The sequence below is a fragment of the Chlorocebus sabaeus genome, chromosome 16, assembly GCF_047675955.1.
Source record: "Chlorocebus sabaeus isolate Y175 chromosome 16, mChlSab1.0.hap1, whole genome shotgun sequence".
NCBI classification, from domain to species: domain Eukaryota; kingdom Metazoa; phylum Chordata; class Mammalia; order Primates; family Cercopithecidae; genus Chlorocebus; species Chlorocebus sabaeus.
The window spans coordinates 40,738,156-40,752,156 of NC_132919.1; the positions used below are offsets into that span (position 1 = coordinate 40,738,156).

The 14,001-nt window shown below is 50.5% G+C and overlaps 1 protein-coding gene across 7 annotated transcripts in view; it reads right to left on the reverse strand.

Moving 5' to 3' along the window:
* Positions 1–14,001, reverse strand: part of MSI2 (musashi RNA binding protein 2) — a 431,124-nt gene that overhangs the window by 19,323 nt on the left and 397,800 nt on the right. For 5 of the 7 annotated variants that reach the window (XM_008011355.3, XM_008011353.3, XM_008011352.3 and 2 more), the window contains one exon: positions 13,230–13,292. The exons of the other annotated variants lie outside the window; for them this stretch is intronic. In XM_008011355.3, the coding sequence (XP_008009546.1) occupies positions 13,230–13,292 (63 nt within the window). The remainder of the gene's footprint in view (positions 1–13,229; positions 13,293–14,001) is intronic. 7 annotated transcript variants of the gene reach the window in all.

Genomic DNA, 14,001 nt, shown 5'->3' on the forward strand with positions numbered 1-14,001 from the left:
ACATGTCACTAATTAGCCAAGCACAGAGCCATTCAGCTCCCTCTCATGTTTCTAATTAGGTCTTTAATAACAAACAAACTCCGACCTTACCAAAAGGCGCCCATTGGTCAGTCAAGGAGGGTGGCTGCTTCTCTGTTTACGGTTGCTGCAGGCTGCTAGTTTTATTTGTACATGCCTTTAACCTCAGCGAGGACTGGCCTGTCCTCGAGAGAGACAGGAGGGTCCCTCTATGAGGACAAAAACTCCTTGGTCCACCCTAGAGGGTGGCCTTCCTGACCCTGCTGGGAAGACCCATGGAGGCAGGAGAGCTGTGGGCTCCACAGCAGCAGGCTAGCGATCCCAGCCCCACCTCCCCACCTCCCAGTTAGAGGAGGCTGGGGTACCAGTGACAGCCACAGAGATGTTATGGAGCTTTACATCCAGCAAGAACATGAGATACTTGAGCCCAGTGTTACACACTGCGCCTGCCTGAGGCTCAGCCTGCTAGATTCTGGTTTGATGGGTCTGTGATGCAGCCTGGCCACTGCACAGTTTAAAAACTCCCCGGGAGATCCTAACAGAGAGTAACGTTCAAGAGCCACAGCATTGGCCTCAGTCTCTGGGTTGATTTGCTCATTGACAGCAGCTATTTACAGGTCCACTATTATTCACGAATACCATCCACACAGAATCAAACCCTAAGAGATTTAATCAACCACACCCAAGGATGGAAGTCTGAGGACAGATGTGTAAAATGATACACAGTTCTGGAACCGCTTCTGTCCCTCCCATTGCCTTCATGCATTAAACAATTCATGGCTGACTATTTTCAAATTCCCACCAAGTTTTCTATCACCTGGAACCTCTTGGCTTTCTCTCCACTCACTTCTCTCAGATCTTTTTTCTTCCCCCCCGCCCTTTTTTGAGAGGGAGTCTTGCTATGTCACCCAGGCTGGAGTACAGTGGCACAATCTTGGCTCACTGCAACCTAGGCCTCCCGGGTTCAAGTAATTCTCCTGCCTGTCTCCCAAGTAGCTGAGACTACAGGCACATACCACCACACCTGGCTGATTTTTGTATTTTTAGGAGAGATGGGGTTTCACCATGTTGCCCAGGCTGGTCTCAAACTCCTGACCTCAAGTGATCGGCCGCCTGGGCCTCCCAAAATGCTGGGATTACAGGTGTGAGCCACTGTGCCTGGCCTGTGTTCTCAGATCTTAAGGCACTGTCACTGTCACTGTTCCTATCTCCAAGGAAAAGGGATTTCGAGCTTTGGAAATAGCAGCAAAACGGAGCTGTAGAACTGAAATGGCCCCCAAGGACCCTTTATCTGAAATCCTCATTTAGTAGAGGTGGAAGCAGGCCTGGAACCAAGTCTTCTGATTCCCTACTCTGCCTTCTATGCTGTTATGCTGCCTCTATTTTTTTTTAAGCTGTTAATCATCCTCACTGGAGTAATCAACAAGGCAACCTCTCCCGCTAGGAGGAAGAAGGGATAGAAAGCAAGCCTCTCAGCTGCTTTAACTTCGAAGGCCAGGGCATGCGGAGCCACGGGGACAACCCTGAACAGTGTAAACCTCCAGCAGATCATTTCCAAGCCTGAACCGAATGTGCCCTTTAAGCCAGACGGGAGGGGAGTCACTGGAGTCTTGGGGGCTACCTCCATTGAAGACTTAAAGATTATTTTACACACCTGGAGCTGATCAATCAAAGCCAGAAAACACAGAAGGACACAGCAAAACTGGACTAGGGGTCTTCTCTGACACTGGTGCATGGTGTCTGCTTTGCTGCTGTGCGTCTGTCTTTCCTCTGAAGGATGGTGACGCTGCCGCCACCTTTCCACCTGAGTCAGACACTGACCCCGACTCCAGGGCATCCTGGATCCCATGTCTGTCATGCTGAGCCCCTCCTCTTCTCTCCAAGGTCAGAAGCCCACCCTCTCCAGGATACAGTCAGAAAAAACTTTCCGAAAGAGAGGCAAGAGGGGCTGGGCTGCCTTTCCCGGCTATATAGCCTCTGCCACAGGCACCCAGGCATCAAATGTTTACCACAGACCTGGGCAGACCATTTTATTAATATTAATAAGTAACCAGGAACAAAGGGCCCCTTTATTTTTAGCTTTCTCTAATTGTGTAGTAATTACTCATCTACAAAACAAATGAGGCCCTGCTCGCGGTTGCCATGGTACCGGGTGCCCAGCCTCCCTGCAGAATGGTTGGCCAAGAAGCCCGCGGCTCCCGCCTTGGCCCCGCCCCTCCCCCCGCCACTGGCTCAGAGCAAAGCCCCAGCAACTGGGCAGCCAATCACCTCCCAGTCGTAAGGCCGGGCGGGGCTTCCCAGCGACCTTCCAGATGCGGTCCTCGCAGCCCACAGGAAAGAATGTTGACTCATCCCTACAGAGGACGTCTGTCTTCCCAGAGAAGCCCGCCCGTGCTCCATCGCCTAGTTTCTTCTGGGCATTGGCTAACTTCCCTCAGCCTTGTTTCAGCTAAAGGTTCCCTTCCAATAATTCTCTTCAGGCTGGCTTCCTCTTACCCGACCACGCCTCCTCGCGGCCTCCTTTGTCTGACATTGGTCTGAGTGCATTCAGTGACCAGAAACCTGATCAGAAATCTCAGCCAAAGCCAGGCAGGGTCTGCAACAGCAGGAGCAGGTGCAAAAAATATTTATACTGCCTCCTGAGGCCACTCGTAAATGATTTGGGGTTATCTCCTCCCCCAAGGATAATGGAGAATTGAGTTAAGAGCAGCTGTGGTTTTTTCTTGAGTGTCTGTTTTAAGGTTGTAGAGCCTGGCTCAGCCATCGCAGGGCTGGTGCGATGGAGCGTCCGCTGATAGTGGCTTATCCGAGGACAGAATGACGACAGGCTTAGGCTCAAATCCTGTCTCTGCCACTTCAGATAAGCTACTATCCTTTCCAAACTACAGTGTTTAAATCTTTAAAATGGGAATGAGAATGATAAGTGCTCACTTCATAGGGTTATGAGAATTAAATAGGGTAAGGCTGGTGGGTTTGACACGATACTTGGTTCATTCATAATACATGTGAGCTAGCATTATTAACATCTATTATCATTATTGTATTAAAATTGGCTAGGATGTGTCTCTAGCATTCTATTGACCACTTACAAGATACCTTTCCCTGGAACCCTTTTAGCCTATACCATGGAGTGGCTGCCATCGTGGTGTTCTCATCCCCTGACAGATCTAATTTCAACAGCCCATCACAGCTGTTCAAAAGCATTATTTGTCTGCTTCCTGTTCTGTAGGATCCCAAGCTGGGAAGGGAGACCTTTTTAAAAAAATTAATATTAATAAGCAACCAGGAACAAAGGGCCCCTTTATTTTCTGTATTTTCTAATTGCATAGTAATTACTCATCCATATGAAGAATAAGGACTAGGTTGACTTTGCCTCCGGGAGACCTGATGGTTTGCATTGTTGGGGAAAGCAGGTGCCACCCACGGATATATGCAAAATATCTTCCAAGGACCCATAATCCCACCTTTCATTCAGGAGAGCTCACCGATGAGGAAGAGGACTGAGGACATGGAGCAGAGGAGGGGGTGCCCCAGGTAGGGTGAATCAGGTATGGCTTCCTGGCACTTGGAGCCGAATTTTGACAGAGAGGGCAAAGACAAGGACAGAGGGAAGTGGAGTGGCAGAAAGAAAGGGGACAGTGGCCACCTCAAGGGCAAAGGAATGGGAAACAATAGCCCCAAGCAGGGAATAAATAACAACTTGTTGGCAGAAGCAAAGGAAAATAGGGGAACTAAGGCAGAGATTTGCCATGGAATGCCCTCCTGTGTCTGCTTTCTCAATGCTTCTCATTCCACACCCCTTGCCTCCAGGTCACAAGCCCAGCCCCAGACCCCAGGATTAGGGGTCAGACTGTTCTTTGTGGAGCTATAGCCAGGCTTATCTTCTTTAGATGGCTCTGTCCTTGCTGAGCTTCACTTCCACGAAGAATACGAACTTCTCTCTCCTATGACTATATCAACATGGCTTTCAAGATCTCTCAGAACCTTGACTGTCTCTATCTCTTCAAGCCCATATTCCCGCCTAGCAGACAGCTCCCACTCCAAATTCTCCAAGGCCTGTGTCATGTCTTGCCTCCTCTACCAAGCTTCCTGCCTGCTTGGTACTCTCTGACCATGTAGGAATCTATCCTTATTAAAGGCTAGCTCTCACATCGGTTGTATACTTTTGTCTTCCCTAGAAGCCGGAAAGTTGGCTGAAGGCAAGGACCATGCCATGGAATTATTCTGCATCCCACCCCAGCCCCTAGCGTGATCCAGAGTTAATCATCTTATGGATAAGAGCAAAAGGCCTACTGCTTCTTGAGCAGCTATATATTAACATCTATGGAGTGTTTAGAATGCACATGAATTATCTGTAACTCGTCCTCCCACCTCAGTCCTGTGTCTTGAATCCATCCTGGACAATATTGTCAAAGCTTGTCAAACATACAAATCTGATGTCAGTTCCTAGTTTCAGGCCTCCCATGGTCTCACGGGCCCTGCCCATGTAAATCCAGTCTTCTTAGCTTAGTACCAAGGGTTCCCTGCTCTGATTCTGCCGAGCTCTCTGGCTTTACCTACAGTTAGTCCCCTGTTGCATTTTATTCTCCAGCCAGAATAAAGCATCTGCAGGGCCTCCACCTCACTCCACTGTCCTGGGGTCTGGTGGCTTTGCCCATGATGTTCCCTGGCCCCCTGGGGAGCTCCTATTTGTCCTTTAAAAGTGGAAACATTCACTCCCCTGTGAAACGCTCCCTGACTTCCCAGGCAAAGCTAACCACTTCCTCCTCTGTGCTACTTCTGTATGTTGGATAGGCTTCTGTTACCCGGCTTACAGCATCCTATTGTAATTACCCATTAGTCTCCACACTAGGTTGGGAGATCTTCAAGGGCATAGAGACTCTTAGTATTTATCCAGGAAGTTCCAGGGCTGTAGTGGGCATCCACTGGTTGTCTCTCCAGCATCATTCTTCCATTTCCCCTCTTATCAGCACGCAGGTTTTCCTTTGGGAATCCATCCTTACCCCACTGTGTAAAGAGCCATTCCACTTAGAGGGTGATGGATCCCACCCTCAGTGACTGGTTTTGTAACCCAAGCCTTAGCCAAGCAGCACAAAGCTCTGGACTTTCCTAGAATTCTGGACCATCTGACTCCCCTCTTCTGGACAGGATGGTATGATGCCAGAAACTGTTGCAATCATTTTGCCACCATGAGGAAAACCAATATAAAGACAGTATTGAAATGAGAAGGAGGACAGAGCTAAGAGAATTGCAGAAAAAAGATCCCTGAACAATCCAGGCATGAAACCCACTCTTCTATGGAGCTTCCAGGATGTCAGTCAATAAATCCCCCATAATATTTAATTCCCTGTAACATTAACCTATAGTGTTTAATCAGTGTTGGGAGGTTTCTGATACAGTGAAAAGCACCCTTGAATCAGGCTTAGGACAATACCTACCACACCTACCACATATAACAATAATTACTACTGTTACACACTTAATAGATATCTGCCACATTCAACTCCATGGCAGATGTCCCCTAGGTCCAGTTCTGAAATCTACATCTGAAAGATCAGACTATGAGGTTTTAGGCCAGAGCCTGAGTGCTTGGCCTATATAGAGCTGGAAGCTGAGGCTACTTGGGCTATCCCTACACGGTCTTTATTCCTGCTTGTGCACGGTGTCCTGGGGGGCAGGTGTGTCCCTCATAAAAAACACGGCTTCTCCAGAGGGCTACTTAAGGGGGCCAAAGACCTGGATTGAAGTCCAGGATTCTTCACCTTTGACCAAAGCCTTGCTCCCCAGGTAACCAGGAGTGTGATGTAAAATAAGTCATGTAGCCATTCTGTAGCCCAGCTTTCTCACAAAAACAAAACAAAAACATGCTTGTAAACCAGGCCACAAACTTCTGCCTTCCTGACTGTCTCACAGGGTGGCTATGGTAATATACATCATGGTGTATATCTGAACGTCAAAACTCTGCAGAGGCCAGGCACAGTGGCCCACACCTGTAATTCCAGTGCTTTGGGAGGTCAAGGTGGGAGGATCATTTCAGGCCAGGAGTTTTGAGATCAGCTTGAGCAATATAGTGAGACCCTGTCTCTACCAAAAACAAAAACAAACAAACAAACAAAAGACCAAAAAACAAACACACAAAAAAACCAAAGCCGGGCACGGTAGTATGAACCTACAGTTCCAACTACTTGGGAGGCTGAGGAAAGAGGTTCACTTGAGCTCAGGAGTTCAAGACTGTACTTCACTCCAGCCTGGGCAACATGTGAGAGTCTGTCTCAAAACAACAACAAACCAACCAACCAACCATCCAAATAAAAAAAACCTCAGCAAAACACAAGCAACCATGAATGATACACCTGGGCACATGCTCCCTGGATGATTCTCACCAACCCGCAGGTTGACCAGCTTTAGGGGCTTCCTCGACCCTGCAGTACCCCCACCCAGCCCAGGGTGCAAGGAGCGGGTCTCTAGGCCCTTCTCTGTTGTGCTCTACATGCCCTTATGGAGCTACCAAGGACACCACCACACTTTCCACCCCTGCTCCAGACAGCTGGGCCTGAGCTCCTGAGCCGACACAAGAGCAACGACCAACCAGCTCAGGGGGCAGGCAGAGATGTGTCAACCACTGAAAATAATTCCACTGATTTAAAAGACCATTAACATTCTCCCACTCCATTCACTTTAGGATTAACTTATACTTAGGTCTGGGCTTCAAGGCTAGTCACTAATTGCACTAGAGTTGATTTATCAAGTGCACAGTATTTCTATTACAAAATTATTGATTAGAGCTGATGTATTTTATCCTCAACAGGGTTGGTCTGAAAGCCCTTGGAAAATGAATGAAGCTGAGGTCAGCAGCGGGCAGCTCTGAGCATTATTATAAATTCACTGGGGTTACTGAAATCCAATGCTGGACTCTTTATGGTGAAAAGTCCTGGCTGTCCCAGAAATGAACATTTTAATGACAAACTGGGAAATGAGGTGTCCATCCCTAGAACACACAGCAGTGGACTGAGAGATGTGTGTTCAGGTAAGATCCTCTGGTAAGTCTGGCTGGTTGTGGTGGTTGGCCCTAATGGGCCAGAGATTTGTTCTCCCCCTGGGCCACTACTGGCTCGATTCCATGGCCACAGATGTGGCTTTATCTTAGCACAAGGGTGTCCCCATGACCTTACCCACAGATGGACCATCTTGGGGTCACAGCCCCCAGAGGATGCTTGCTGCTAGCACAGGGAGGCTGGGTGAGAAAGCAGAGATGGCTGCACTGCATCCCCCACTTCGCCGCCCCCCCCCCGCCCAATGGATCTTGCTCATGGAAGCGCAGGAAAGCCCTCTTCAGAAATGAAGGCACACATTGATCCACTTTCCTTTTTTAAATGAAGCTGACAGTGGTCATTCTCAGGCCAGAAACAGTCCATTGTGGGAAACATGGACTTTCAGAGAACAGGACTAGAGTCTCAGGCCACCGAAGGCTACAAGTGCCATCTGTCTTTGTATTCCTTGGTGCTTGGCACAAAACAAATCCTTAATACATGTTGAAAGCAATACCTGGGAACCCTAAAGCTTATGGTGCAACTGACCCAAATAGCTCCAGGATCCCTCCAGCAAGTGGAAGAGTATATGTCAGATACTATCTTTCATGTCCCCCAGCCCCTAACATATATAAGGCAGACGCTTGCAGCGGGGACACAGAAAACATCTGCAAGGGGGATTGGGATGGGCATGACTACTTCTTGAGATCTATTCTCCTCCCTAGAGCAATTTCTTTTCTGGTTCAAGTTAAACTATTTATTCCATCCCCTGACTTGCATTTTACTTTTGCTCATTTTACCAACTGGAACTGGAGTTCTTAGAATTTCCAGCCACAGGGCAGCAAAGCCATTTTCCTAGCAGAACCAGACCTGGGATTTAGGCCAGTGGGAGGGGATTTTCTGCTCTCCCTGCCTTCTGTCCCTACCCTCTTCTCTTATTCCCCAGCCTCAGGTCAATTTGCAGCTTCAGCAGCCCTGAAGCCTGACAGTTCCAGCCATCTCCCTGTGCACCTCCCCCACCCGCATCCCCATGCAGGCCAAGCTAGAACAGCTCCTTCCAGATTTATCTTCCTGGGCCTTGGTGCCCTCATTCTGTTTGGGGGCAGACTGGCCAACTCACATTCAATCCTTGTTCATTCCGATTCTGCCACCAGTTTCCACAACTTGGTAGATTCTTTCCACAGCACTACCATTTTGCTTTATCTCTACGCATTCTCTCAGGGGACTTTATGGACTCTGACGTTTTCCTGGGCTTCTGTCTCCCACAGTAGATAACCTGCACCCTGAAGGTTCAGATCCCACCTGTGTTCCATCAATGCTCTTGCAGCATTGGGCAGAGCCACCACACCCTGACTGAAAGAGCAGGTTCCAGGAGGCAGGCACTACTCACTCGGCATCAACAAGTAAGGGGTGGGGACACCTCCAAAAGCTCTGAGAGACCTCTGGCACTCCCTTATGGCCTGTCACCACAAATGTAGGGAAGACAGTGTGTCCAAACTGGCTGCATGTGCTCCTGTTCTAAGGGCACAGGCTGCAGGACTGCTCCTTTCCCCTTTAGGGAGCCTTCCTGGGGAGTTGGAGGAAACTGGGGGTGGTTCCTCTTGGATGTTCCAAGCACACCTCCCTTCCTGTCTCCATGAAACGGTGCCAGTCACCTCCATGCTAAGAATGTCACCACTCTTACCCTACTTAAACTTCACCAACCTTAAAAACAAATGGCAATGATTCACCAGGACCAAGTGCATTCCCTGTCTGCAGACCAAGGATCTCAAGATCTCAATCCCTTCCTTACCGTGTCTCATTTCCCCTCCACCCCAAGAAGTAATCCATAGAGACGGGACTGCCACATAGACCTGTATCCCTGAAGGGCTGGCTGTGACCTGCCAAAGGACTCAAGGAGTAGAGGGGCTCGAAGGAGTCTTGCTGATAGGCCTTAAGAAATGAAAAAAGATCTGCTCTGTTCAAGAATAGTATGAGAAAGACAAGAACAAGGAAGACCTTTAAGACTCCTTCCAATCCTGGTTCCATTTTTGCACTATAATTGGACGATATCAACAGAGATCTCAGTGGGGAAGGCTAGAGCTGAGGGTGGTGACCCAGTTCTGGACCGGGGGAGTGGGGAGTGTGAGGGGAGGTGGTGGTGGCTGATGGTGAGAACATGGATCCAAGCCCCTTGGAAACATTGAAAATATGGAGCCCCTTCTCTTCCTGGTCCCCGCACTATCCTTCAGACGGCTGTGCTGTGCCGAGCCGTCAAAGACCCTGTAATATCAACTCAACAATGCATGTACTACAACTACAGCTACGGCTACCAGTACATCTACTACAGTGCATGCATTTAGTTCAGTCCCACAGATACATACAATCTAAGAACAGGCAGGGGAGGTGTGAAATGTTTTACTGGACAACAGGTGTTTTGGAGTTGTAACTAATAAAAAAAAAAATCAAAAACGAAAGTGTACAAAAAAAGACATTTCTTGAGAGTTGGATATGAGTTTGTTTCTTGAACTGTTTCATCTGAACAAGCAAAAACATGCAAACCAGCTGGTACTAACAGGAAGCTGGACACTGAGAGAGGATTAATAGGTGTGGACAAACCTTCCCGCTGAGCGTGCTCAGAAGAGTGTTTGAGAGGAGGTGTGCAGATCCTAGCGTAAGAGAGGCGGGAAAGTATGCCTCAGAGACACTCTCACCGCAGCCCCAACCAAGCAAGAGAAAAGACAACAGAAATATGACTGCTCACACTCACCACCACCATCAGGAGCTCATGTTACTAGATTGGAATAAAGCTGGCAAGTATAAAGTACAGTAAGGGGTCCTGGCTGGGACTGGGTGGGTGGGGAGAGGTGGGACGGGGTGGTACCAGGGGCTCAGAAGCTCTAAGATTGATACACGGACCCACCCATAATGTCACCCAAAACTAAAATACCCTGAATATCCAAACCACTTCCCTCAACTGTCGGGGGAGGCTTCTGTCAAACTAAATTGAGGTTTGGGTGGGACAGGATAGGGCCACTGGAACTGAATGAATACGATCAAAATAAACAAACAAACTCTCGACTGAGCACAAGAAAAGATGACATTTCAAACTACCAGGTGAAGGGAAAAGAAAAGTGACCACTGATAGTGAAGTTATCTAGGAGTCGGCAGGGACCTCACCTGGTGGGTTCGCCTGAGCCCTGCTCACCTCAGGTCCTGGGGGAATTAGGAACAGGGGGGCAGGCTGGCCCAGAGGAGTTGGCTGAGGTGGGCACAGACCTCAAGGCTCCCCCCCCGGACCTCCTACCCTGACACCATAGCCCTGATGGTTCCAAGTTGCCACCCTGAGCAAAAACGAAGCTGCCGTCCACCCCACGGCCCTCAGCAAGTGCTTCTCACCTCAGGAAGCTCCCCCTATAAGTCATAATAGAAGGAAAAAAAAACCTCAAACATTGGAGCTAGACAAAAATCAAAGACAAAAAAAGGGCCCTCCATAGGATGATGTCTGATCCTTGAACAAAGCCTGAGAACCCCTGGGGAGCGGAGGCCACGACTCCTACTGTTTGGAGTTGCCTGCCGGGTTTAGCACGGTACCAAGTTCAGGGTAGGTACTCAACAGACCCTCCCTGAATGTCTCCCTGTGTTTCCCTATAAGGGAATGCAGTTGAGCTCGTGCCGACCTGCAGTAGTTGAGGCTGCAGGAGCATCCTTTTCCCCTGGGGAGGAACTGGGGTGGGTAAGGCTGGGCTTCAGGAGCTGGGGAAGGTGAAACTAGGCCATCAACCCCCAGTGAGCCCTCTGTGGCCCAGACTGATGCATACACCCAAGTGAGTCTGTGTGGTCCCTTGAAATTCAGAGCAAAGAGCTTTTGCCACTGAGAGGCCACTCACAGGTAAATAATTGGCCCTCCCATTAGGCTTGGCTTCCCGAGCATTTCCTAGAGGGAGTGAGGTAACAGTCCCCTTACTGGCAGAATGCGTTAAAAGAAAGAAAGGCAGAGTGCTTCCTTTCCCAAACCTGTAACCCTGTTTCAGGTCCAAAGTGGGGCTGAGGAACTAGGGTAGCCTGGCTACAAACAGGCAGGTGTCTTCCTGCCTAGGCAGTGCTCTCACTGTGGTGGATACAGTCTAGTCATTGCCCTTGGGCACATCCCAAGCCCCTGACGCCCGTGCCCAGCAGCACTGTGGGGTTGCCCTGTAGCTTCTAGGCTGACCCTGCACCCTGTGGGGCGGGGCAGGCACCTCGGAGTTGAGGATTTACTCCTTGCGCTAACCCAGGCTGGTGTGGGCAGGTGGTCTGGGAGCACACTCCTGAATACAGTTCACTAACAGTGCAGCGATGAGCATGGCTGACCTAGAATGGGCTGGGAGAGACTTTGCTCCCGATGGAAATGGCTACAAATCAAACACCATTGATCCTGGAAAAAAAAAAAAATGTGTGGCTGGAGATGACCTTGGGGGTTAGGGGTTAGAGGGATGGGTGGGACTCCCGCCTGGCTCTGGGGGTCCATGAGAGGGTGGGGTGGCAGAAGGGGGCACAGACCGTGGGAGACGGCTACGGCTCTCAGATTCATAAAGAACCCCATGCTGCCCTTTAAACTTGCCATGAAGTCAAGGAGAACAGGGTGGGGTGGGGAGAGAGGCAGGGTTAATTTCGGGTTAAAGTTTAGTTTCATAATCCAAGTTATAAAAAGAAAGAAACTGAACGGAGAAAACAACAACCAACAACACTCAAAAATCTCGAGAGTTTTCTTTTATCTTTTCCCCAACCCCAGGCACAGGTAGGGCCGAGGCTTGTTTATAATGATACCAAAAAGCACTCAAGTTAAAAAACTAAATGGCACAGGGAGACACGAGGCAGCTGTGCACCCCGCCCCCAGGGCCCAGGGCTGGGGGGACCGAGGGACACTGGCCAGAGGGCAGGTGGGGCCTTTGGACACTGGCTGTGGTGAGCAGAAGCTCAGGCAGGGGGCCCCACTCTCTGGACCTGCCTGCCAGTCTGCCCACTTGCCAGCTCTCTGGCAAACTGCCCCTCGGCAACCCCTGAGAACTCCCTAGCCCCCTCCAAACAAAACCCCAGTGGATGATTCGGGGGAGTGGGTCCTTTGTAGCTCGAGGCAGTGCCAGTTTGCATGGAACGGATTTTTACTGAAGTTTTCTAATGGGCCTCACTGTGCCAACTTTTCATCACCCAGGGTGTGGGTTCTTGGCATTTGCCCTCTGGGCTTTTAATGCTCTATTTCCTGGTACCTTCACCAGCCCCCCACCCTGCCCAGCCCCACCCTCCTCAGAGCCCTGTGACATCAAACTAGGCGCTTCCCTGGGTGCTCCAGAGCCCTGTCCATGGGGTGTAGGGGGCAAGAGCTGCAAACCATGACCACTCAGTTCAGGGAGCAGGGGTGGGGAGGGAGCCCAGTGCACAGCGGAAGCCCTGCTCGCCTGGAAAGGCAGAAAGCATTTTGGGGAGAGGGACAAAAGGGACCCTGGACATCCTGGACATGTCCCAGCTCTGGCCTGACCCCATGGTAATGCTGGGATAGTGTTCCCATGTCACTTGAGGGGTTCCAGACATCTAAAAGGTTGGCTTTGGAGACCAAAGGACTGGAGCAACCACACGGGACAGAAGGCCCAATTCCCTTGGCAGCTGGAGCCCAGGAGTCTGGCTAAGAAGAGTCGGGGAGGCACAGCGGCTCTGGAAACAGCAGCTTCATTTACTGAGGCTCAGCGCTGACCCTATGGCTGCTTTCAGGGGCTCTGGGGGTTTAGCCAGAATCCAGCAAGCCCACCTGCCAGCGCAGCAGGAACCCAGGGGACAGCCTAGCATTTCTCTGGCTGGCTCAGGGACCCCAGGAAGGGAGCCTGTTGAATTAGCAAAAGCCAAGGAGGGAAATGACCACGGGTACCTGAAGCTAGTTGTCAGGTGACGGGACGGTCAAAGTCAAAAAGAAACTCAGGTTTTTGTTTTTTTTTTTCTAACAGAGAATAATAATCTGCCTTTGGTTTGCAGTCCCATGACCGTGACTGACCCCACTACAAGTGCCCTGGGTGGCCAGGCCTTGCCCGCGCCTCCCTGTCCACCCCCTCCCCGGGGCTGTGGTGAGAGTGGTGTTGGACAGATGCAGCCACACAGATTCGACAGGGCCTTGACCTCCCCCTGCACACTGGGGGCATGCCTGGGAGTCGCCTGTCCCATACACCTTCCTACCTGATCCTCTTGCTGCCGCCACCGCCGCTGCTGCCACTGGTCCATAAGCCGCTGCTGGAAAGCCTGGCCAGGAGAGAGAGGGGCCTGTGTCACGGAGGAATCCTTGAAAGGGCCAGGCACAGACCTAGGTCACGGGCCACACAACCCCCGCCCTCCACACAAAGACAGGCGTGGGAAGGGATTTTCACAGGGCATCTTTTGAGAGGGACACAGAGTAGTGGCTGTCAGGCTTCTAGAAGGCACAACATCTTTAGGTGCATTTGATTCTCACCCATTTGTCACCCCAGAAGCTGGTTCTAGAAGGCCTACAACAATAATTCAAGAATTGTAGGAGGAATTTTTTTCTTGAGAAGCGGGGTTGAGCTCCCTGTTGACCCTGCATTGACACACGGTGGCTCCCCTGGCGTTGTCTTCAGTAGCACTGAGCATGGCTGGGCTGGACCACCGCTCCTTGCAGAGATCGTGGCAGAGTGGTCAGCCCCGTGCCACAGGCAGGAGGCACTTGGGACGGCCTCTTGACAGAGGAGGCACCTTGGCCAGGAGCTGGCTTAATTCCAGCTGTTCTCTGAAGGCTCTGCAGGTTAGCGTGGCCTTTTTAACTCCAGACTTTTGTCAAAACATAAAGTCAGCAGCATCACAATCCCAGGCCCAAGGGTGAAGCATTTGGGGGTCCCAGGTGATTGCATACACATGGAGCCAGACGGGAAAGGGAGCGCGGGGCTGCAGGGGTCTATGTGGAGTGAGCCCTATGGCTTTATTTGATCTCTTAGTG